General features: G+C 58.2%; 1 protein-coding gene and 1 long non-coding RNA gene across 8 annotated transcripts in view; one reads left to right on the top strand and one right to left on the bottom strand.

Moving 5' to 3' along the window:
- The window catches only part of SRCIN1 (SRC kinase signaling inhibitor 1), a 193,558-nt gene that overhangs the window by 56,526 nt on the left and 115,220 nt on the right, over nt 1–21,812 (top strand). Inside the window, exon 1 of one of the 7 annotated variants that reach the window (XM_048829839.2) lies at nt 6,701–7,394. The exons of 4 other annotated variants lie outside the window; for them this stretch is intronic. In XM_048829839.2, coding sequence (XP_048685796.2) covers nt 7,325–7,394 — 70 coding nt within the window. In that variant the 5' untranslated portion in view covers nt 6,701–7,324. Of the gene's footprint in view, nt 1–6,700; nt 7,415–20,792; nt 21,183–21,812 lie in introns of those variants that run through there. 2 more of the 7 variants (XM_048829846.2, XM_048829847.2) reach the window with 2 other exon arrangements.
- LOC125626633 (uncharacterized) lies at nt 7,571–12,332 on the bottom strand. The gene is made up of 2 exons (XR_007353812.2): nt 11,941–12,332; nt 7,571–9,132 (listed from the first exon to the last, which is right to left on the bottom strand). It is a non-coding gene; the product is annotated as an uncharacterized LOC125626633 (long non-coding RNA).

Genomic DNA, 21,812 nt, shown 5'->3' with positions numbered 1-21,812 from the left:
CGTGTGAGGACCGTATGTGGAGTAATTGTATGGCAGGCGTGATGCAGACGCTCTCTTATTGCTATTAATCCTGGTCTTTGCGTATTGTCTAGGGACCAGCGGAGAACAGGGCCCGCTTGTGCTAGGCGCTGTACAGAGAATGAGCCATTCCTGCCCCAGAGAGCTTCCAGGCTAAGTGTTCAGCTAGCACTGCAGCTGGTCACGGTACAACTTCCACATGAGGGCCACTGATTTCAAATGCCGCTGAGTTCAGCATGTTCTAGCAATGAGAGAAGGTGGGGGCTTGGAGTCAGGACTCCTGGGTTCTACTCCCACTGAGACGCAGGCTGGTCTCGGGCAAATGGCTTCTCCTCTTCAAGCCGCGTTTTCCCCACCTAAGCTGCAGATCACCTTGAGATCTCTGGCGGAAAGGCATGCTACTATAAAGTGCAACTCACTCATTTCAGCACTGGGTTATCTCCGTGACAATCTAGGCTAAGAGCAGAGCTGTAGGCTGGGATTCAGGATACAGGGCCAGGGTCTAAGTTCTACCAACGTGGCCTTGCTTTTCCACGGCGATTGGCGTGCCTGATCCTGACAGAGCAGGTTCTGCAAACAGCACATGTGTCTCACTCAGCGGACGCTGCTTGGCAGCACGCACCCTGCGTGCAAAGAGAGCCAGGCTTCTTTTGGAGGTTGTTTTAACACTGCCGATTGTCCCAGGCTTTGGCTTTAGTCAGAAAGCTGGCGGGGGGGAAGGTAGGGGAAAGTGGTTGGTTTGCCAGACCTCTGCCCAGTCCTAGAAACACAGGGATAGATTTCCAGCCTCAGCCCCATGCCTCTCTGCTTCCACCGCCTGCTGTGTGCAGACAGAGAGGGAAAAGGGGAAGGGGTAGAAAAGAGGAGACAGAGGTTATCGGATTGGGTTGGGGGGGCGGGGGAGAAGGCTAAGAGCCCACCAGGGAGAGTGAGCAGGAGGTGGAAGGCTACAGAGAGAGGCAGGAGGAGTGGCCGCTGAATTGTAAGCCCGTTATCTGTGGATGTCTCTGCCGTGGATGTCTTTCGGTGCACGCCATGCGGTCGGGTGCACCCAGGGAGTGTGCAAACCATGCCACGCTCGCCACTGAACTGGCAGCCTCCCCTTTTCCCCCCGGGAAAGGCCCGTGCAGGGAAATGGGAGGCGAACACGGTAAAGGGAAGCAGAACCTGCTCTTCAGGCAGCAGTCCAGGGAAAAAGCCACCTCCAATGAGGTGAGCACTGTCTGAACAAAGGCTGCTTAATCGGCTTCCGTCTAGAACTGCTCAGCGAAGGGCCTTTGGGTGGGTTTTAAATCTGCGCAAACTGGTCTTTAGCGAGCTGCTGAGGCCACTTTGCTTTCATCCGGCGATTTGATCCTTTCAGCAGGTGGTAATTCAACTCTCGCCTGGTCCTTCACCCGCATGAGCGTGTGTGTGAGAGCACGGGCATGTGGCTTCTGCACTCTGCTGGACTCGCTGCTGCTGCTCGGGTCTTGGGCAGGATTTTATTAATTCTTATTGTTATTTTAATTCAATTAACATTGCTGCGCTGCTCCCCCCGCTGCTAGAGGGGGTGTGGAGATTTCCCAGGGAGAAGGGGCGGGCGGGGGAGGAGAAACTGGTGTAGAAAGATCCTCCTGCTGTGATCTCGTCAGACCCCATGGACTACACAAGGTCAGGCCTGCCACGACCCTGGGCTGCTGCCAGGAGTGGGGCTGGTGATTTAGTGACGCTTTGCCCCCTTGTTAGGCACTCAGCGCTGGGGAGGGCAGCTGCACTGCAATGCCAAGGTCCGGACCGCCGCTAGCCGTTCAGACATCCTGCAGGAACAGCTTCAGCCCTGGCCTCCTGGGTGAATTCCAGCAGGTCCCTCGTGCTCTGCCTGCTTGGGATTCACTTGCCATCTGGAGCTGATGCTGCGTCCTGCACTCGCTGGCCTAGAGCGTTGTCTGGCATTGCCGGGCCCTGTTAGACACCAGCCGCGTGCTGCCCCTTGACTGCGCAGCTGTGGCAGGTGACGAGATGCTTCTGTGCCCGGTTTGCAAAGCGCTCTGGGACCCTGGGCGCTGACAGACCTGAATGAGAGATGGGGATTAGTCAAACGAACGTCTTGCCCCCTGGGAGCAGCTACGGTCCTGCCCGTGCCCCCCAACCCCCCAGCCCTAGAGATTTACTTCTCCCAGAAGCTCCCCAGCCAGCTCTGCTTCCCGGGCATGGTTCCCTCTCCCAGGCAAGGGGTCCTGTGCCAATAAGTAGGATGGCCGGAAGCACAGGGGGTTGAGACGGGCAGTGGAGGGTGGGGTTGGATGGCCTGGATGCCCTCCCCAATCCAGGCAGAGATGGGGCCAGGCTGCTAAGTTCTGATCCGATTCCAACGCACCCAAAGCTTGTGGACGTTCAGAGCCGGGGCTTTGTTTGGAGTCTGTTTTATCCCGGTTGAATGGGGAGAGACCCTCAGTGGCAGGGTTGTGAGTATGTGGGGGGAGGCGGGGAGGCCTGACTGGGGGCGGGGGTGGGACACCCTCAGTTGGGGGAGGAACAGGCACATGGTAGGGGCAGAGCATGGCAGGGTGGGGGAGGAGGAGCAGGCCAGTCGTGGAGTTCACAGGATTCACAAGGGCGCATGGGAGTCATTCCCTTCCCCCTTCCCTTGGGGCAGGGGATGTCCTCAGTATGTGGAGGAGCTTGGCAGTGCCAATGGGAGCAGAGCCTGGCTCAGGCTAAGAGCCCTCCTGCCCGCCCACCTGCCTGCAGTTGGGGTCTGGGCTCCATGCCAGGGAGGCTACCCTGGCATTGCAGCCTGGTACTCACAGCTCTCCCAAGCCTGCTGCACCGCCTCTGTTTCCAGATGTGTCGGGCATGATCTGGCGGCTCAGCCCCCTTCTCTCTGGCCCCATTGCCCAGCTTGGCAAAGGGAATTGTCACTGGCTCTGGGCAGCAGTCTGCCCTGCCCTGGCTGGCCCCAATCTTCAGTACAGCGCCACCCGGACCTGTGCGCTCTGCTTCAATGTGTCTGCGGCTGGAGAACATTTGCGGGGTGGCAGGAAAAGGGGTGATTAGCCTGGGTTGGGCAACAGGGGCCTGGGGAACCAGCAGATTGTTCTGGCTCCTCCAGGATCCTCATTCCCTTGGTTCTCTCCCCCACACTAACCTCAGAAGCCCCCCATGTCCGGCCGACCTGGTCTGGAGAGATTGAATGTGCTTCTCCTGGGTGAGCCAGGATGGGTCACCGGACTCAGGACAAGACCTGTTCAGCTGACTACCCTGTGACACAGCAGGGAGGGGGGAGTGCTGACCTGGGAATGTGCCCTAGAGATGGGAGACCTGAGAGCCTGTAACCTGAGCCAGGAGGGAGCGGGGGAGGTAACACCTCTGCCCGGGAATGTGAACAGAGGCTGCAGAAGGGAGCTGGCTGGGGGGGTTTTCAGTTTTGGGCTGGATGGAGGAACGCAGGGAACCCCAGGGCTGGGGTCTACGCTCCCTGCTCCCCCAGAAGGACTTGACTGAGGGGTCCTGGCTGTACCCACAACCTCTGTTTTGGACTGTGTTCCTGTTGTCCAATAAACCTTGTGTTTGATTGGCTGGCTGAGAGTCTCAGTGAATCCCAGGAAGAGGGGTGCAGGGCCTGGACTCCCCCACACTCCGTGACACCTGGTTCCTGGGACCCCTCCCAATCCAGGAGCCTGGGAGGGACCCTAGCTGAGAAAGGGTCCTATTGGCCCTGGGAGCACCAGGGAGAGAGCTTCCTTTCTGCCCCAGGGAGAGAGCTCAGATGGAGACACCGACTCTGGGTGTGGGGAGGTGGAGGCTGGGGCATCAGCCTTTAAAAGGTTCAGTCTGAGCCATGCCCTGGACGGCTCCTGACTTGGCTTCTCTCCCCCTCGGTGTCGGGCACACACAGGTGAGGGTGTGTCACACGCTGGTGCCCCCTGGGGAAGGGCAGCGGGGGACGGGGGGTTGCACAGGGGCAGTGGCTCAGAAAAGGATGGACACAGCAGCCCGGGGGTCGCTGGCCCTGGATGTAACCCCGGTGGCCACGTCTGTGGTGCGCGCTCCACTCATTTGTGAGCTGGGCCCACTCCAGAACAAGAAGCACCCAGCAGAGCCTTGGGCCCGTTGGCACGCTCATGAAGGGCTGTGCCCTCCGCCATCTGTCCTTGGCACCGAGGCATCTGCTGAACGGACGGCAGAGCCAGCAAGCAGGTGGCATTGCCTGCCTGTCACTCCGTCCCCACCCGCGTGCTTGGTGTCCCCCTCTTGCTTCTGCAGAGCCCACAGAATGACACGTGAGAACAGCTTGATAATGCGCCCCCCCCCCTTTCGCCCCCCGAAGGATCCCAGGGTGCTCTAGCGGTCAGAGAGCAGATCCTGCTGCCTTTGCTCCTCCCTGGGGACTGGTCTACAGCCTGCAGCAGCTGGTCTCGGAGCCGGGTGCACGGCCCTGGGCTCAGGGGCCTGCACTACGATGCAAAGAAAAGCCGTGTAGATGTTGCGGCTGGGACTGGAGTTTGGGCTGTGAAGCCCACCCTGCTCCCGCAGCTACAGAGCCCCAGCCCGCCCGTCTGCGTAGCGACTTTTAGTGCCACGCCACTGCGCTTGCCGTGTAGACGTACCTAATAAGGGCCTTGGCACTCTGATAACATATCAGACCAGTTTCAGCCCTGGGAGTTGGGCCTGCCTGGGGGGAGGACTGAGTGTAGACCACAGGGGCTCGGTCCTCCAAGGAGCACATCACAAAGATGAATTCACCGAGTCCCGCAACGGGCCTCTGAGCGTTACCCCCAGTGCGCAGATCGGGGAAATGCCCCGAGAGGCCTTCAAGTCACGTGCTGAAGGCAAGTGAGGAGCAGCGCTGGGAACAGAACCCGGGAGTCCCAGCTCCTAAGTCTTCCATCTTGTAGTGCCTGGCCTCGTTCGCCTGCCGCTGACATGCAGCTGCCTCGGTTGTGGAGCACAGCAGCCGTTTAACGCCCCAGGGGGACGCACTTCAGGGCAGGAAATGAAGGAAGATACTGCACTGAGCTGAAACTATGGGGAGGGAGAGGATTAGTGAGGCAGAACGCAAGGATCTGAGCTGGGGTTCGGCCAGGCTGATTGTCCCAAAAAGCGTCGGGGACCTGCGGTGGCCACAAAGGGTTGCAACCGCAGTTTGGGGACTTTATAGTCTGTGATGACAGGGGCTGGGCACCTGCAACACCCCTGGGGAGGCTCAGCGTTCTCCAGCTGCCACCCAACAGATACAGCAGGAAGTGCATGAGCATACACAGAGGCAGCTGTGGAAAGGGGCCACTTGTCACTTAACAGGCCTGTCTGGAAAGGCCCCTGGGCCCTGGGGAGAGATGGTGGCCCTGGGAAAAGTAGCCCTGTTTGTTTAGGGATGGGGAGAAGAGGGAAACTGGTTTGTGGAGGGGTGTAGTGGGGAACTGGCATGGTGGGGGGCTGGAGCCTTCTTGTGAAGGGCCAGTCTGGTTCTCCTGCACAGGACAGAGCTGTGTTGTAAGAGAATTGGACCTGGCTCGCTTTGGGGGAAAAGGGCTCTCGAGGGGGAAAATGGTCTTGTGGTTATGGGGCTGGACTGGTCCTTTGGAAATGGAGGTTCAATGCCTGTCTTTGACCCCAGGGCGAGTCACTGATTCTCTGTGCCTCTGTTTCTCCAACTGTAAAATGGGCATAATGATACTGCCTTTCTCTCACCCTATGGTTGTGTCTGTTTAGACTGTAAGGTCTGTGGGACAGGGACTGTTTCTTGTGTGTTTGTACAGCACCCAGCACAGTGGGACACTGAGCACACTCACGCCTCTGGACATCCCTGTAATGTCAATAGAGATAAAAATCCTGGTGTGGTAGGATGTGAATTGACTCAGTAGGGCAGGTTAGTTAGTTTGTACAGGGGAGGCAGCGAGTTCGAGTGAGTACAGCACTGACTAGAAAGCAGGACTCTAGGGTCTCTAGTTCCTGCCCCGCCACTGACCTACTGTGTGACCTTGGCCAAATCACTTTCTCTATGCCTCTGTTTTCCCCTCTGGACAATGGGGATAATCCTCCCCTCCAAGGAGTGACCCGAGGATTTATATTTGGGAAGCGCTTTAAGATTTCAGCTGGGATCTGTTGCGTGCAAAGGATTGTCCTTTGCTTCCCTCGGGGGGTTGGTGGGGGCCGGGGGCATGCTGCAGAGGAAGCCCATCGGGTTGCCGTGAGCCTGGGGGTAGGATTATCCTTTCTGCTACCTCCAGCACACGCAGTGGCAAGACTCAGCCCATGACAGCGCGTGCAACTGCAGCATCATGGACAGCACTGGGAGCTCCCTCCTGCACGGCAGCCTCTTGAGACTAAGCCCCCCAGGGCTCACATGCAGCATCTTGGCCCTGATCTCTGCAGTGAATTGTTTCCTTGGCCACGCTCAGCCTGGGAGAGGGTCATGCCACGAAGATCGGGCCTGGATCTGCCCTGGCCCAAAGGCCAGGGGTGTTTGGAGCTGGGGTTTCAGGCTGGGCCTGCCCATGCCAAGCTTGTGAGGGAGAGAGAGGAGCTTTGCACGGCTGAGACAGAGCAGGAGAACAGGGCACTTATGCCCCCAGCCCTACATGTCCCTCCCCAGGCCTTTCTGTGCTCTGTGCCACCTCACCCAGCTGTCACGCTAGGGCGCTGTCCTGCCCCTCCTTGCACGGGTGCCCCCGAGGGGCCAAGCTGGAGCTCAGCCAGAGAGCAGGGTCCTACAGGCCTGCGGGGACTGTGTCTTTAAGAGCACAGAGCCTGCCTTGAATGCAATCAGCTCCGCATGGGTAGCCAAGCTCCCGTCCCTAGCACACACAGCTCCCCGCTGGTGGCAAGGGGGTAGCAAGGCTGTGGGCACGCAGGCAGCGGGCGGCAAGGGCAGGGGTGTGCACGGACACCTGGCACTCGGCCTGCGTGACTCGTTGGATGGAACACACTGACATTTGAAAAGGAAAAAAAAATACCCAGAGAAACAGACGGAGCTTTGAAACGACCGGGAGAAAGACACACAGTAGGGGAATCGAACGGGGCAGAGGGGAAAAGTTCCTGGGCAGGGAGAGGATGTGAGCAGAAGGGCTGGCCGGGAGCCGGAAGGATGCCATGGACTCTGGCAGGGAAAGTGGGGCAGCAACCGGCAGCCATGGAGACAACCTCGCAGACACCCGTGCCAGCCTGGCAGATCCCCCCTCTCTAGCTCAGCGACGGGAAAGGGGACTGGAGTCTGGCTGGAGCCTGGAAAGGTGGGTTCTGGACTGGCTACCTCCTGCATTGACCGGCGAGGAAGGCCAGCTTGCACCCTCCCACCCAACTTTCTCCAAGGCTGAGGATCCGGATGTCGACTGAACGTGACAATCGCCGGGCGGTTAAACGCCGACCGATTCCCGGGCACGCACTGGAGCGAGGTCAGTGCCCATGTAATCAGGTTTGTAACAACCCACCTAGCTGGTTGCTTCCCATGAATACATGCTTAATAATGAACTGCCTCTGTCGTTAATTAACATAAACAGCTAATGGACCTCGAGATGTCTCCTTAGATTTAACTTGACAGAGATGGCATGTTGATTTAAATGCCAGGCGATTAGTAAAACCATCTTTAATTTGGTTTAAACATATGCGACAAAACGCTTGTGTGTTGCATAGAGTTTGGAGTCTTGCCTGGGAGCCGTCTCCTGGTTCCTCTTCAGCCCCATGCAACCGTGGTTCGCATCCCCACGGCGCTTCCTCCGAAGCATCGCTGAGGTTTGTGTAGTGGACATGGAGAACAACTGAGCGCAGTCCTCTTTGTCCCAGCCCTTGACACAGCAGCAGGATGGTATCACGGCCCTCTGCCGTCGTCTTGTCTCAAGACTAAACGCAGCCCGGTTTTTAACCTGGACTGCAGCAAAGTTGCATTTCAGGGGGCTGGGGGGCGCACAGAGGAAGTTCTAGGGAAGGGTCAGCTCTGGGGGAGGGGGGCTTCTGGAAGCACCCAGGTGAAACTGACAGCTCAAGGTGAGCTCAGAGCCCGCAGATAGCAGCAGACAAAGATCGTACCACGTGTGTTTCCAAACAGGGTTGGCTCTGTCCTGGGGCGTCTACGGCTGAAGGTCACGCTGCTAGGAGAGTAAGGGGGAGGCAGGCGCAGTTGCCTTTGTCCTTCTTTTGCTTGGATAAACCTAGCTGGCTGGACAGCTTCTCATTGCAGCTGGGGGGAAGGACACGGGTCCAGCCAGGAGGATTCGGTTTGGCTTTAGCTTTTAATCATGCACCTTCCTCTCTGCTGTCCCCTGCAGCAACAGTTATTAAAGGCCGGAAGGAGCCATTGTCCCCTCTCGTTAAGAGCTGCTCGTCAAGGATGGCAGAAATAAGGAGGGACAAGATCTGCTTTTGGTAGAAGTGTTGTTCATAGGAGCCCTTTGCGATCTCAAGGGCTACATGCCACTGGGACAGGCTTTTCGCTAGCATCCAAGAGAGAGTGCCTTGATCTCAGAGCAGTTCTTCAGACTTGCTGGCTGCTCTAGACAGCCGGCTGGTGTGCATAATGGATAGCAAGCCATGTCTGCACCCGGGACAATGCACCTGGGACAATTCCCACTGATTCCATCATGGATCGCTCCTGGTGAAGGGGGTCAGACTGGACCAGGGAGTCACCAATTTTGGTGGGCGTTGCAATGAGTCGTGGAGTTGCATGGCAAGGCGGCGTTGGGGCATCCGGCACCGGGGTTGCACCACAGGGACATGAGGGGGAGAAGAAAGTCTGCGTGGCGTTCCTGAAGTGGGGGTATATCGGGGGGGTAGGGGGAGACCATCATCTCCATGGTTTCCCAGCGCTATTGCCACCACCATTTACACTTGCCTCCCTGCAAGCGCTGGCTTCCTGTCTTGCTGTTAAGCCCCTTCTCCACCTCGCCATGCCCTGCCTTTCACATTTAATTTCTTGCTGTGCGATCACCGGCCTCCATCGCCCGCTTGTCTGCTTCTCCCACACCTCCCATTCGCGCTTGGGACGATCATGCCAGCAGGGGCAGAGGGATGTCGTGGGGTGGAGAAAGTGTCCTGATGTAAAAGTGCCCCTTACAGATGGGGGGGACAGGAGTGGGCCCTTCCCCGAGACAGTTCTGAAACACCCGATGCAATGCCCCCGATGCAATGCCGCCGTATCTGAGATGGGGTATAAGACAGATCAGACCACGTCTTCCCCGTCGAACCCGCCCGCCAAGTATTTCATTATCAGTTGCCAGAGGCAGGCTGTATAACAGCAAGCAGGCAGCAACCCCAACCTGCCGGCTCTGCATTTCCAAGTGCTCAGACAGCAGCACCCACAATTGAGCCCAGATATTCAGAAGAGCTTGACTCCCATCTAGGCACCTAAATCAGGGCCAGGTTTTTCGTAAGAGCTCTGCACCCAGCGCCTCCCGCCGTGACGCTGCTGGACAGATTGTCAGAGGGGCTCCTCCGCTCCCGACGTGCGGAGCTCTTGGAAACCTGCCTCCTTATTTTGGCGCTTTCCTGGGAGCTGAGATCTCTTGCAAACCTCCCCCAATGTCACTTGCCCAATGTCGTAAGGGAAGTGTCTGGAAGAGCCACGAAACTGAACCCAGATCTCCTATGTCCCCCTTCGGGGCCTTACCACATGTCCCCCCTTTCTCCTCTTGCCTGGCTTGAGACCCAGAGGGCTGGCTAGTGGAATACAGAAGCTGGCTCTGTTGGCCCTAAGCTCTCTCTGGGTATGCATATTTGTTGGGCCTTGTGCGGCTTGCTTGCAGATGCATTTGCTTTTGATGAACTGCAGCAGTGCAGTCAGAATCCCCTCGTCAAGCTGCTGCCAGGCGGCTGTCAGCGAGCGAGCAGTTAGCATGGCTGCGCTGACGGCTGCGGATTAGGGGAAGTGATTAGCTTGCCGGAAATATTTGCACCAAGTGCATTTGGACAAAAAAGAAGCGCTCCTAACCTGGTGCGGAAAGCCACCTTCCCCATCGGAGGTGGGGGGGGGGAAGCACGCCATGCCGTGGAGGAGACGTCTCCAGGCGCCCGTTCCCTGCCTGTCTTGACGTTAAGCTCCTTCTCCACCTCACCCTGCCCTTCACATTTAATTTCTTGCCATGCGATGGCCGCCCCATGCCCTCGCTTGTCTGCCGGCCTCCATCACTCGCTTGTCTGCTTCTCCCACGCCTCCCATTCGTGCTTGGGAAGATCATGCCAGCGGGGGCAGAGGATGGTCATAGGGTAGGGCCCTGGCCAGGAACTTGGGATCAATTCACTGCCTCTCCCTGTGACCTTGGGAGAATCACTTCAACTGGGCCTCTGTTCTCCCACTGTGAAATGGGCATAATACCTGCCAGCAACCCTGTGAGGCTAAACTCCAGGAATGCTTGTGAGGTCCTCCTGCGAAAGAGGGATTTCAAAGGTCTTAGTTAGTGTAAAGGCTTCCCTAAAGCTCCGCTGTGACACCTTCCCTTCGCTCCTGAGGAGGCTGGTGACCGCTGACCCCTCCCCGCTTTGCCTGTTTATTCCCCTGTTGCATTGTGTCCCCATCTTCGACTCTGAGCTCTCTGGGGCAGGGGTGCCTTTGTGCACGCAGACACAATGGGGCCTGGCTCCTGGTTGCCACCATAGCAGAAATAACAAGCAGTCCCCACTCCCCTGTGGCCAGCTGGAGGTTGGCGAGAGGTGCTTGTGAGCCTGTGGCGTGTCTCAGCACCGCTGGCATCTGGGGCAGAGGCAGCCAGCCCCTGTTTGTTCCCCTTTTTCTTTGCACTGGAACAGGGACAGTGGCCTGGCTCCGGTTAGTGACTCTGCTCAGTCAGAGTGTCCTTAGGGGGAAGGAATGGCCCCGATGGGAATTGATTTTCGATCTCTGTGTGCGGTCTCTCCAGCCCTCCTGCCTCCTCCCTCTCCTGCTCTGTCATCTCTGCTCTTTTTATCCCTTGTGTCTTTTTCTCGCCTGCCCGGCAGCCTCTGCTAGCCAGGGCCCTGGATGCACAGCAGTGCAAGGCCCTGCCCTGCCGTGGCGAGATACTGCGCATCCTGTCAGCTGTTCGAGGGGGCTGAGCAGCAATCTGGATGCCTCAGTCCCACTCAGCCATAGCCAGTCTGGATTTGCTTGCCATCAGTAGCCCTGGTGGAGGTTAATGTGGCCGTTCTGGACTCCCTGTTCCCCCGACAGGAACTCAGTAAATTTCCCTTTATTAAAAAAAAAAAAAAAAAAAAAAAGCAGCTCCACTCAATTCGGCCATGGGAGTGGCAGGGCTGCTAGTGGCTAGAGCAGAGAATGGGAACCAGGAAACTGGTATTCTGTTCTCACCTCTGCCACTGACTTGCTCTGCGACTTCAGCCAAGTCACTTAACCGCTCAGTGCCTCAGTTTCCCCACTGCTAGGAAGGGGATAATACTGACCTCATTTATAGACTCTAGTAAGTCTCTTAGAGATCATGAGATGAAGGGCACTGTAGAAGCACCGATTACTCCAGGTCACCAACCCCTTAACGTTGGCAGTGCCCCTGCATTGCCCCTCCCCCGAAAAGCCTGTGTTTTACAGATGATCTGATGAAAAACGGATAATAACCAGAGAGACAGAACTTCCCCAGGGGACTGATTAGGGGTGAATCAGGCCTTTCAACTCTGTGGTTTAGTGTCCAACCATTTTACAGGTGGGTTAGAGGGGCCACCAGCAGTCCCTGCCTGCCTGGCTTCTGAAAGGAAGCTTGAACCCTAGCTGGATCCAGCCCAGGTTTTGGTAGAGAAGGCATGGACCAGATCCAAACCGTGGGAATGTGGGGAGCGATGGAGTTCCATAGGGAGCGCTTTATGGGACTTGCGTATCACAGGAGGGACCCTGTCTATCCGCAACGGATAGCAAAGCTTCCTCTGACCTCAGCGGGGCCAGGCGTCCGGCCCTAAAATGCTCCGATGTGTAAAGTTAGCTGCAAAAGGACTTTGTCAGAGGGTCTGGAACGGGGCTGGACTCACCACCGCGACGCCTCCTGCTGGCCATCCTGGGAATTAGCTCTCGTTTCGCTGGAGCACCCTCGTCTAGTGGTGTCTCGCCCCCACCTCGCTCCCTGGACCGCAGCATCCTCTTCTGGACACAGCCCTCTGACTGTGCCCCACTCGGTTCTCTCCCCCTGCCGGGGGACCCAACAGTCCTCAGTCCGGCCACTCCCCTCGGGGGCAAGTGGGGGGGGCAAAGGCAGGGACAGGACCTGGGCCCGCTTGCTCCTCTGGGTCCCAGCCCAGGGACCCGATAGCCAGCAGCCATGTACTGCCCCTCCTCCTACTCCACCGTCTGTTTCCCCCAGGCCACTTCCCCGCAGCCCCAGCACCTTCTCCGCCCTTGTATCAGGGCCTGAGACTGGCAGCTGTCAGGTGGCCCATGGGGCCCCACAGGGCAGCTGTCCTCCTCCCTTGGCCCCTAGGGAGAGTCTGCCCCTGACCTGCTCAACAGCCCTTCTTATATGGGCCAGCCTGGCCCTGATTGGCTGTCCCACTAAGCCTTCTCCCTATTGGCTGGCTCAATAAGCCCTCTTTTCATTGGCTGGGTTCTGCACCGCCTCCCCAAGGTGGCTTTAACCCGTGTTCTGCCTGGGTGGGGAAGCCCGCGTGGAAGCACGGGTGGGGGGGCAAAGGCTGGCGCGGCTAGAGAGGAGCGGGTCCTGCTGCGGCGTCTATAACGCAGTCCTCTGGTTAGACGGCTCGGCCATCACCTCCTCCCCAGGGCATTTCAATCACAGCTCTCTGCTAGACCAGCTGGCATTGTAAACCCCAGTCTGGGGGACCTGGGCTTGTGGACTCTGAATTTCCAAGCCGTGCTTGAGCGTCCGCACTGCAGTGTAAACGTGGGCTTGCCATCGCTGGGCCCGGGTCTCACAGCCGTGCTAACAGGTCCATACTGCAGTGCGCAGACCTCCTGACTCAGGTCTGTGGCTTGAGCTGCGGCCACAAGACAAAATGACAGGGCTTGGACCTGAGTCACAGCCGGACTCAGGCTCTGGCCCACCCCTCTGGCAGCATCCTAAGACCCGTGTCCTGAGTGCTCGCTGCCCCGGGTGAGACCGATTTGTGTGTGGACAGAAGGCGCGCTTGGGCTCACACCCAAGTCACAGCCCGGGCTAAGCTGCAGTGTGGCCATGCCCGGTGTGCGTGGTGTCTCTGGGTGACGGAATGGAATGGGCCAAGAGGAGCTCACTGCCTTCACTACCACCGTGACGGGTGCCTTCGGTTTGATTTGACACCCTCCCCGCGCCCATGCCCAGTGTCCCCATCCCCGCCCTGGTGCTGCGGCTCACGGCACTGTATTCCCTCTTCTCAGCCCCTTCTCCACGACCCGTAGGGCGACCAGACAGCAAGTCTCAAAAATCGGGATGGGGTGGGGGGTAATAGGAGCCTATCTAAGAAAAAGACCCCAAAATCGGGACTCTCCCTATAAAATCAGGACAGCTGGTCACCCTAATGACCTCACGCTGCTGCAGGCCGGCCCCCCCGTCAGCCACCCCACCAGGCTAATCCAAAGGCAGGTGGAGGGTGTGAGGGGGCTCCTATGGGAAGGACGATGCTTCGAGCCAAGTTCAAGTCCACCTGCCCTGTCGCTCCTGCTCTCCGTTGCTCCCCGCGCTGCCTCCCTGGGTTGTCTTCCCAGTCCTGCTCCCACCATGTAACAGGACACATTGATTCAGCGCTGCATGGGGGGCGGTTATTGCTTTCCTCATGCCTGATCAGTTGGAATCAATTTCCAGGGTAATTTCCTCAGTCGCTCGCCTCAAAGGAGTCAGGGCTGGTTTTAATCCTAACTACAGCCCAGCTCTGCAGGGGATGGCAGGGGAGGAGGCAGCAGGCCATGCAAAGCAGCCTTCATTTCAGTGCTTAGTGGTCCTAAAAATCTCTCCAGCAGCCAGAGAGTGGCTCTGCCCCCTCTGATCTGCCAGGGGAAAATGGCTTCCCAGTGCATCCGGGTTGGCTGGCAGAGCCACGGGGGCCTACGGACACTGGCTTTCTGGGTGTTCGGAGAGCTGCCTGGGCACTCAGCATTGCATGGCGGGGAGACAATCCCTCTCTGCCCTGGACCAAGCCACTCTGCAAGGGGCTCTAGGGTTTGGTGGTTTTGAAAATCTTCTCTGGGTTGGTGGTTCTAGGACGGGGAGCTCTGGGTAATCCTGGCTCTGCCTCTGGGTGATCTCAGGCGCCCCACCTTCCCTCAGGGTAAAACGGAGCTAATCCCCGCCTCTCTCGCAGGGGTCATGTGAGTCAGGTACGGGGCTGAGCCGCGCCGTAACGCACCATGGAAATTAAAAGCCCGATAGCCTGGTGGGCGTTGAGCGTTGTTCTGGTTAGGGCACGGCCCAGGAAGGCACCGTGCGCACACTCTGCCAGGCCCCTCACTCCTGACCTGCAGCCCCCCTGACATTCCAGCCTCCCCGCTCTGCCAAGGCCTGTGCCATCCCTACCTGCAGCATCTCCTGCTAATCCGGCCTCCCTTATCAACCCCCCGCCCCCGCTTCTCCTCATGAAGCATCAGCACCAGCTCCGGCTGGCTCCTGACAGCAGCAGAGGGGACGCGGGAGCAAGTCTGATCTATTCTGCCCAGTGGAGGGCAGTGGTGAACAGACACACGCCGGCCCATCACCAGTGCCGTAGCACCTACACCGATCCGCACACGTGTGAAAGGCTTTGCCAGCAGCCAGACAAGGAGCCCCCTAGCAGCGATGGCTGAAGAAGACATCAGTGGGGGAGGTTTAGGTTGCCAGTGGGGGAGGTTTAGGTTGGATATTAGGAAAAACTTTTTCACTAGGAGGGTGGTGAAGCACTGGAATGCGTTACCTAGGGAGGTGGTGGAATCTCCTTCCTTTGAGGTTTTTAAGGTCAGGCTTGCCAAAGCCCAGGCTGGGATGATTTAGTTGCGGCTTGTCCTGCTTTGAGCAGGGGGTTGGACTAGATGACCTCCTGAGGTCCCTTCCAACCCTGATATTCTATGATTCTATTCTATGATTCTATGACATGGGTCTGTGCTCACACGTGCAGTGGGAGAGAGGCAGTGATTCAGGGCCATCACCTGGCTGTTGGGTGCAGGGGAAGATGGAGCCTGGGAGTCAGGACTCCTCGGTTTGGCTCCTGACACTGCCATTGGCCTTGGGCTAGTCACTTCCTCCATTTCTGTGCCTCAGTTTCCTCTGTTCGGCTAGCCTCCTAGTCTGTTCTTCATCCCCATTGCTAGTCCCGCCCGTGGAGGGAGACAGTTGGCCCACTGGGTCTAGAGGAGAGTCCCAGGTTTGCAGCCACCACTCCAGAGCAATAAGTGCATCCGGGGGATGGGAAGGCAGCCGCATTGGTTTCCTCCTAGTTGTCAGGCAGCACTGCCTGTCATTATCACGGCAGCGTGGGAGGGAGAGGAGCAGGCCCTGCTTGTGTTTATGTTATTCAGCATTTCCTCCTTTCCATCGGCCTCTCTGGTCCTTTATTTTGATGCAGTGCCGCCAGCGTCCCCTGGCAATAGAACTCAGGACTTCCAGAGCTCAGAGCGTGAGCTGCTGCAGCTTGAGCTGAAGCAGTAAATCCCCCCGCTGGCACCTGTAGTAGGTTCACATCCTCTGGGAGAGAGAAGGAGATGAAACACACATTGAGCCGTGGTTACCTGTCCCTCCTCTATTAATTTCTAATGCAAAATTAGCCTGTAGAACTCACTGCCACAAGACAGTGAGGCCAAAAGCTTAGTAGGATTAAAAAAAGGAGGAGATATTTATAAAGACAATGAGAGCATCCTCAGTTACCATAAAGAGGCTAACAGAAGTGTGTCTAAGGGCTGTAAACCCTCATGCTTCAGGGTCTAAGGCCTCCACTAACTGCTGGGGATCAGGAAGGAAGTTCCCCAGTGGCCATGTTATTCCATAGTTGTCCTCTAGGGGCATTCTTGCACCATCCCCTGCAGCATCTGGCACTGGCCCTAGCTGGAGACAGGATCCAGCCCCTGGTTTGATCTGGCAATACCTGACTTGTTCCAGGAGATGCAGCCCCAGATCTCTGTTGCTCCAGGAGCAAATGGATCGTGCAAGACGACTGTGAGCTTTCATTCTTCATATAGCTCTTCCCTCCTCAAATAAGGCAGCCCTGGGGCTCAGAGGGTGGGGGGAGGGTTGTGTTTGTTTTAAGGACACAAACTCTCTCTTGATGCTCATGTGCTGGGACAGACCCATTCGAGCAGGCAAAATATGCCTACACAGGCCTACGTGTGCGGCCTCTGCTCAGGCTCACACTCAGAGCACAGTGAGTTCACTGTGGAAGTGCAACCAAATGCCCCTCACTATTCCAACCCCCTGCAGACACCCATTCACCTCCCCCAGGATGCCTGCTGTGGCCTGGGGCACCCCCTGCAGTCCTCGAGCAATGGGCGCAGTGTGGCAGGCTGGGAGGCTGCAACAGAGCCTTAGTAATCGTTACCTGACAGTTCCTTTGCCCCACTGGATACCAAGAAGATCTGTGTGGACAGAGGGTAAAATTGTCTGGTTCTCAATGGCCAGATATATCACAAGCCAGTGCTTCTCCACTTCCGCCATGCCAAGGCCTCACTTTCCCTCCTGGAATCCCCTCCCAGCTCGCTGGGATCTAGCCCTGACCCCCTCACGTTTAGTAATAAAGGCAGGGCAGGATGGTTTCCATCCCCGACACCTGCCCCTGACCTGCTGGGGCCCCCGGCCCCCAGGCTGAGACCCTCTCCCTGCTCTAGGGACAAAGTGGAGGCTTTTATGTCAGGTTTCCAGCAGAAAGGAGACTGCCGCAGCCGAACCCAATGCCAGGCCACGTTTCTTTGCAGATTGACTTTAAATAAACAGCTCCGGCTGTTGAAAACCGTTGGCACTAATCAGCGCCGTTCAGCGCGTGGCAGGGCGATGGGATAATGGGAGCTTGCATTCCTCATCTGGTTCATTTGCATTCCGATTTGCTCTTCAATATGTTTTTTGATTGGGGGGGGGAAGCTCGTTGGTGAGACCCAGACGAAGCTATATGGCAGCTGATAATCGGGCAGCGCGGCGTGGAGCAGGCTCAGTGTGGCCTCTCGCAGCCGCGCCAGCTAAGCCAGGGTCCGAGCATTGCTCTAGCTGGAGCATTTTCTGATCAGCTGATCATTCAGCTGCAGAGTGGACAAAGCACTTGTCAATGTCCAGCGGGGACCAATCCTGCCCAGGCAAGGAGAGACGAGGCGGTGTGTCCGGTATTTGGTTAGCCCCATTGCTGCAGGATCGCGCAGCCGTTCATGGAGCTCTGCTCATCACATTCTTGTGATGGAGGGACGCGTTGTCCCCCTTTTACAGATGGGGGAATGAGGAATAGGGTAGATTAGTGACTTGCCCAAAGAGTTCAACCCATGTAGCCTGACTCCCAGTCGGGTGCCCTGCCCCTCCAGCCCAGCCTTCCTACCCTGGAGTAGGGTGGCATCTGGTGGACTCAACGGACAGTTAGACCCATTCTAGCTGCAAGGTTGAGGTCTCAGAGGAACAGCCGTGTTAGTCTGTATTCGCAAAAAGAAAAGGAGTACTTGTGGCACCTTAGAGACTAACCAATTTATTTGAGCATGAGCTTTCGTGAGCTACAGCTCACTTCATCAGATGTTTACCGTGGAAACTGCAGCAGACTTTATATACACACAGAGAATATGAAACAATACCTCCTCCCACCCCACTGTCCTGCTGGTAATAGCTTATCTAGTCTCAGCCCCTGTTGGATACTGTTCTGGCCATCAGCCAAGCCCCTGGAGAAGACGGTGCAGCAGGAGCTGGGTGTGAACAGGTCTCCACCCCAGCTCCCTCCTGCACACAGCCAAGGGGCTAAGGGAGGGCAGAGCCCAGGGCCTCACTGGGGCTAACCCCAGGGTGCCGGGCAGTGCTGAGGGCGAGCACTCTGGGTGGCATAGTACGGGGGCAACGCGCCCAGTCTGGACGTTGCCCTCTAGAAGAGGCGGCTGTGGCTAGCTGAGGTGAAGAAGGGAACGTGCTCGTTAAGATGCTGGTGCCCTTCCCCGGCGTAGCGCCTTGTTCTGGGAACGGGCCCAGTTCACCATTGCCGGGCACCTCGGGTAGCCATTTGCACAGTGGGAGGAGGATCCGATAATGCTTGTGTAAGCGGTGGCACAAGGGGCAGGGCCTGTTGACTTCCGTGGCCCTGCCCAGCGTGAGTGAGTCCGGCTAGCCGTCTGCAGGGTCCTGCGTTCAGGGCAGGCTGAGGCAGACACTCGGTAACTGGCTGTGGATGGCTCCCAGAAGCGGGACGAGGGTTACTATGGATATCTCTCCTGCTGGGCTTGTTGCCTGAGCTGCCGTCCCAGAACGCTTGTTAATGGCGATAATAAAAATACTTCCTCCTTTCCAGGAATCGCAGCGAGCAGCAAGGGGCTGGGTAGCAAAACAATCAACTCCTCTGGGGGGGCACCAGGAGGGGCAGACATCGATCCGGGCAAGGCTTCAAATACAAGGGGAAATAGTGCATGGTGGGTTTAGAAGAGGGCATTGCAGGAAGATGCTGCTCTGGGCCGCCCTGTGCAGGGGGCAGCTGCAGGGTGTTTCAGGGGCTGCATTTTGGGGGGGGCAGGTTCAGAAGGGGGGTGCCTGAAGTAACTTCTGCCCCCTGCCCAGCGATTCGCAGATCCAAGCTTTTTAACCGTAAAGGGAAGGCCAAGGTATTATTTTGCCCCAGTGCCCACGCAGGTTGCTAATGAAAGGAGATGTTATCACGTCTCCCACAGCAAATCTCCTGCCAGCTGGACTGTGAATCGACTGCCCTTTCCGGCAGCATCTCTGCCCCTTTTCTCAGTGCCAGCTCCTAATGAGTGCCATCTTGCCAGCAGAGCTTTGACTGGCCTTCCCCGGGATCATCAGCCTTCCAGCTCGTCTGGGCGAGATCCAGCCTGTGCCACCGTCGTTTAAGGGTCACGAACCATCCTGCCACTGATGCTGCCCGTGGTAGATCGGGGAAAACCTGGGCCACTTGCACGGAGGGGCCCCATCCCTACCCTGCCCTTGTCTAGACTAGCGGGCAGAGGTTGGCTGGTAGGAGGGCAGGGCCCCTAGCAGCTGGCTCTGACCCTGAGGGCTGCTGCGTCCTCTGGTAGCAGGGAGTGGGGCTAGCAGGTCCCCGTTGGCCAGCACTCCAGCCCTGAGTGTGAAGGAGCCTGGGCAGGAGAGGACAGATCCCCCTAGTGCCCATAGGCCCCGGGGTGGGGTGGGGTGGTTCACTCCCTTCCCTAGGGCAGCATGGTAAGCCAAGTCCCTGTGTCATTCCCCACGGGCCGAGGCTGCCCCTGGTGGAAGCATCTCTCCCCAGGAGGCTGTGACACACTCGAGCCATGTACCGTTCCAAGAGCCTTGCACGCCCCTGGCACCCATACGCCCACGTGTGTCACAAGCAGTGCACGCGGGGGGCCAAATCCTGATGGGGGCTGACTTGCTTTCCCCAGCTCTAAACTGCCATCCTGCTTGATGCCAACCCGGACGGGGTAATAGTACAAGCGGTTCCTCCTGTAGGGCACAGGCGGCCTTTCGCCATCTTCCCACAATGCACTGCTTGTGGGAGCCATGGGACGGGTACCCAGTGGGGATTGCAACTGAAGTGGCTCTGAACCACTCCAGCATGGACACAGGGTGAAACCTCAGCAAGGCAGAGCGTGTCTCAGCCAAGCTGGGGTGGGCTCACTGAGCTGGGCTGCTCTGGGGCCCTCCAGCTGGAAAAAACAAGCCAGGCCATCCCAGCCCTCCCCAAAGCTGACTCTGCCCTTCGGCTTGAACCGCCAGACCGTTGGGTTAGCTGCGCCGGTTAGGCGGCTTTCCGAGTGCAGGGCTGCTTGAGCCGGTTCTGCCGAGCTCGTTCCATCGGGAGCGGCTCTGTTCCGTCGGGCAGACCCCGCACTGAGGGAAAGGCACCGGGTGAGCCATCTGGCACAGATGCGGTTAAGTGCGGCCCGTCAAAATGCTCCAAGTCGGGGATCTGCCCCTCTCCCATCGCTCCCTCACTCCGACCATGTTCCCTCCTCTCACGTTTAATCATACGGACCTCGACGGCGCGAAGGATCCCGGCACAGGCGCCTGCCTGACCCTGCAGCAGCAAAGTTGCGCCGAGAAAGAGAAAGGGCTTCCCAGGCTTTGGAGGAGACGGCGGTGCAGGTGGCAGGAGAGGAGCGGGAGCTGGGGTGGGGGTGGGAACCAGCTGCGGGTCTGCAGGCAGCACGGCATGGAAGGGGTTATCTCCAGAGCCGGGAACTCCAGCCAGCCAGTGAAAGCCCGCTGGCCCTACGTCTCCACAGCTGCAGTGGTTCCGAGGGGTACGAGTGCATTGCTTTCTCTCTCTCGCTTCCCTAATGGCTGGGCAGGGAGGAATCTCGTAGCTCCAAGGGGTTTTGATCTCTCCAAATGCCGCGTCCTTCCCCTTTTCCATCTTTTCCCTCCCTCGGATGATTTTTCATGTTCTGCTAACGGCTGCTGCTTTCACGGCCTGCGTGAGCCTCGCTGCCTCATGAAGATTTATGAAGCTGCAGTAATAAACTGTGTTGGAAAGATCCTCTCGCTGGTCATCCCCACGGAGCGGCCCCTGATGACATCCCGCCAGGGACCCTCTGTGCCGTCCCTCCCTGGCACCTCTCGTGGGGCGCTGGTGCTCTGGGGCTAGGTGGCTTTTTGGTGGGATCCTCAGCCGTGTCCTTTCGAGGGGGTGGGGAGAGGTAAAAGGAGAGCGATCGCTGGGGCTGTGCGCACCGTTCCCCAGGAGTCAGTGTCTCTCTGAGGCTTGCGAGGAGCAGGGCTGGCTCTGTTGCCTGGCATTCAGGAAGATCTCACGGGGGAAGGCGGGCATGGCTGTGTCCCCAGCACATGTCCCATAGACCCTGGGGCGTGGCTTCCCTGCAGCGGCCGGGGAGACACCTTGGTCGGCAGGTAAGGCCATGGATGGTTGAATCAGAGGAGAATTCCAGGGCTTCCTTAACCCACCATCTGCCCGGGAGCAGGGCCTCACCCCAGACACCAGGACTCTCCCTGGGATTGCTATTGTCGTCGTGGGGATTCTGCTGCTTGCAAAGGAGCCTCTTTCCATCCTGCCGAGGGAGGGGGTGTGTGTGTGGGGCCGGGGTTCCCCTGCCCACCACCCCCAGGAAGGTGGGCGTTGTGACCTGGAAGCCATCCGTCCTTCCCAGCGGCACCACCCCGAAGCCAGCTCGGCGCTCATCCTGTGTTAGCCAACAGGTAAGCGAGCGCTGCCGGGACGTGGTGGGACCTGCTTGTTCCTGGGCATGTCCCGGGAGAGAGAGCTGGAGGAGGGAGCTGTTACTCACCAGTTAACGCCCCCCCACAATGCACACAACAGCACCCCGCCTTCCCTGGGTGCCTGGCTGATTTCTCCTGGGAACTCCAGGCCCGAGTGGGGAAAGAGGGGGAGCCACTCCGGTTTCCCCGTGGCTGGAGATAGCACTGGCGGGGCAGGAGATGAGGGATCGCCAGGGAAGCTTGGCTGGGCTGCCCCGGCTGAGCTGGGTCAGGGCGTGGCTGGGAGGCGCCCCCTAGCCTAAGCGCAAACACTGCAAGGCGGGAGGTTGGCCGTGCAGCGGGGGCGCTGTGAGTAGGGGCTGGGGCATCGGGCCCGCCTGACTAGGGGAGCTGGAGTCTTTTGGAGGAGGCTTGAAGCAGAGAGGGCTGAATGCTGGTGGGACCCCTGAGGGCAAGTCTCTAAGGGAAGGGGCGCAAACCCCTGAGCGGAATAGCGGTGCGGGTACCTCCGTCCTGTCTCCCTTCGCTGCCCCGCTCCAGGAGGCTGGTTCGGAGCCCCTTGGCTGTAACGCAGCAGGGCCGTTCTGGTGCTGTCAGCCAGGCAGCGCC

Source organism: Caretta caretta, chromosome 27, assembly GCF_965140235.1.
Source record: "Caretta caretta isolate rCarCar2 chromosome 27, rCarCar1.hap1, whole genome shotgun sequence".
Lineage (NCBI taxonomy): Eukaryota > Metazoa > Chordata > Testudines > Cheloniidae > Caretta > Caretta caretta.
Note: the sequence above shows the minus strand (reverse complement) of the source record. Positions and strands in the feature narration are given on the sequence as shown.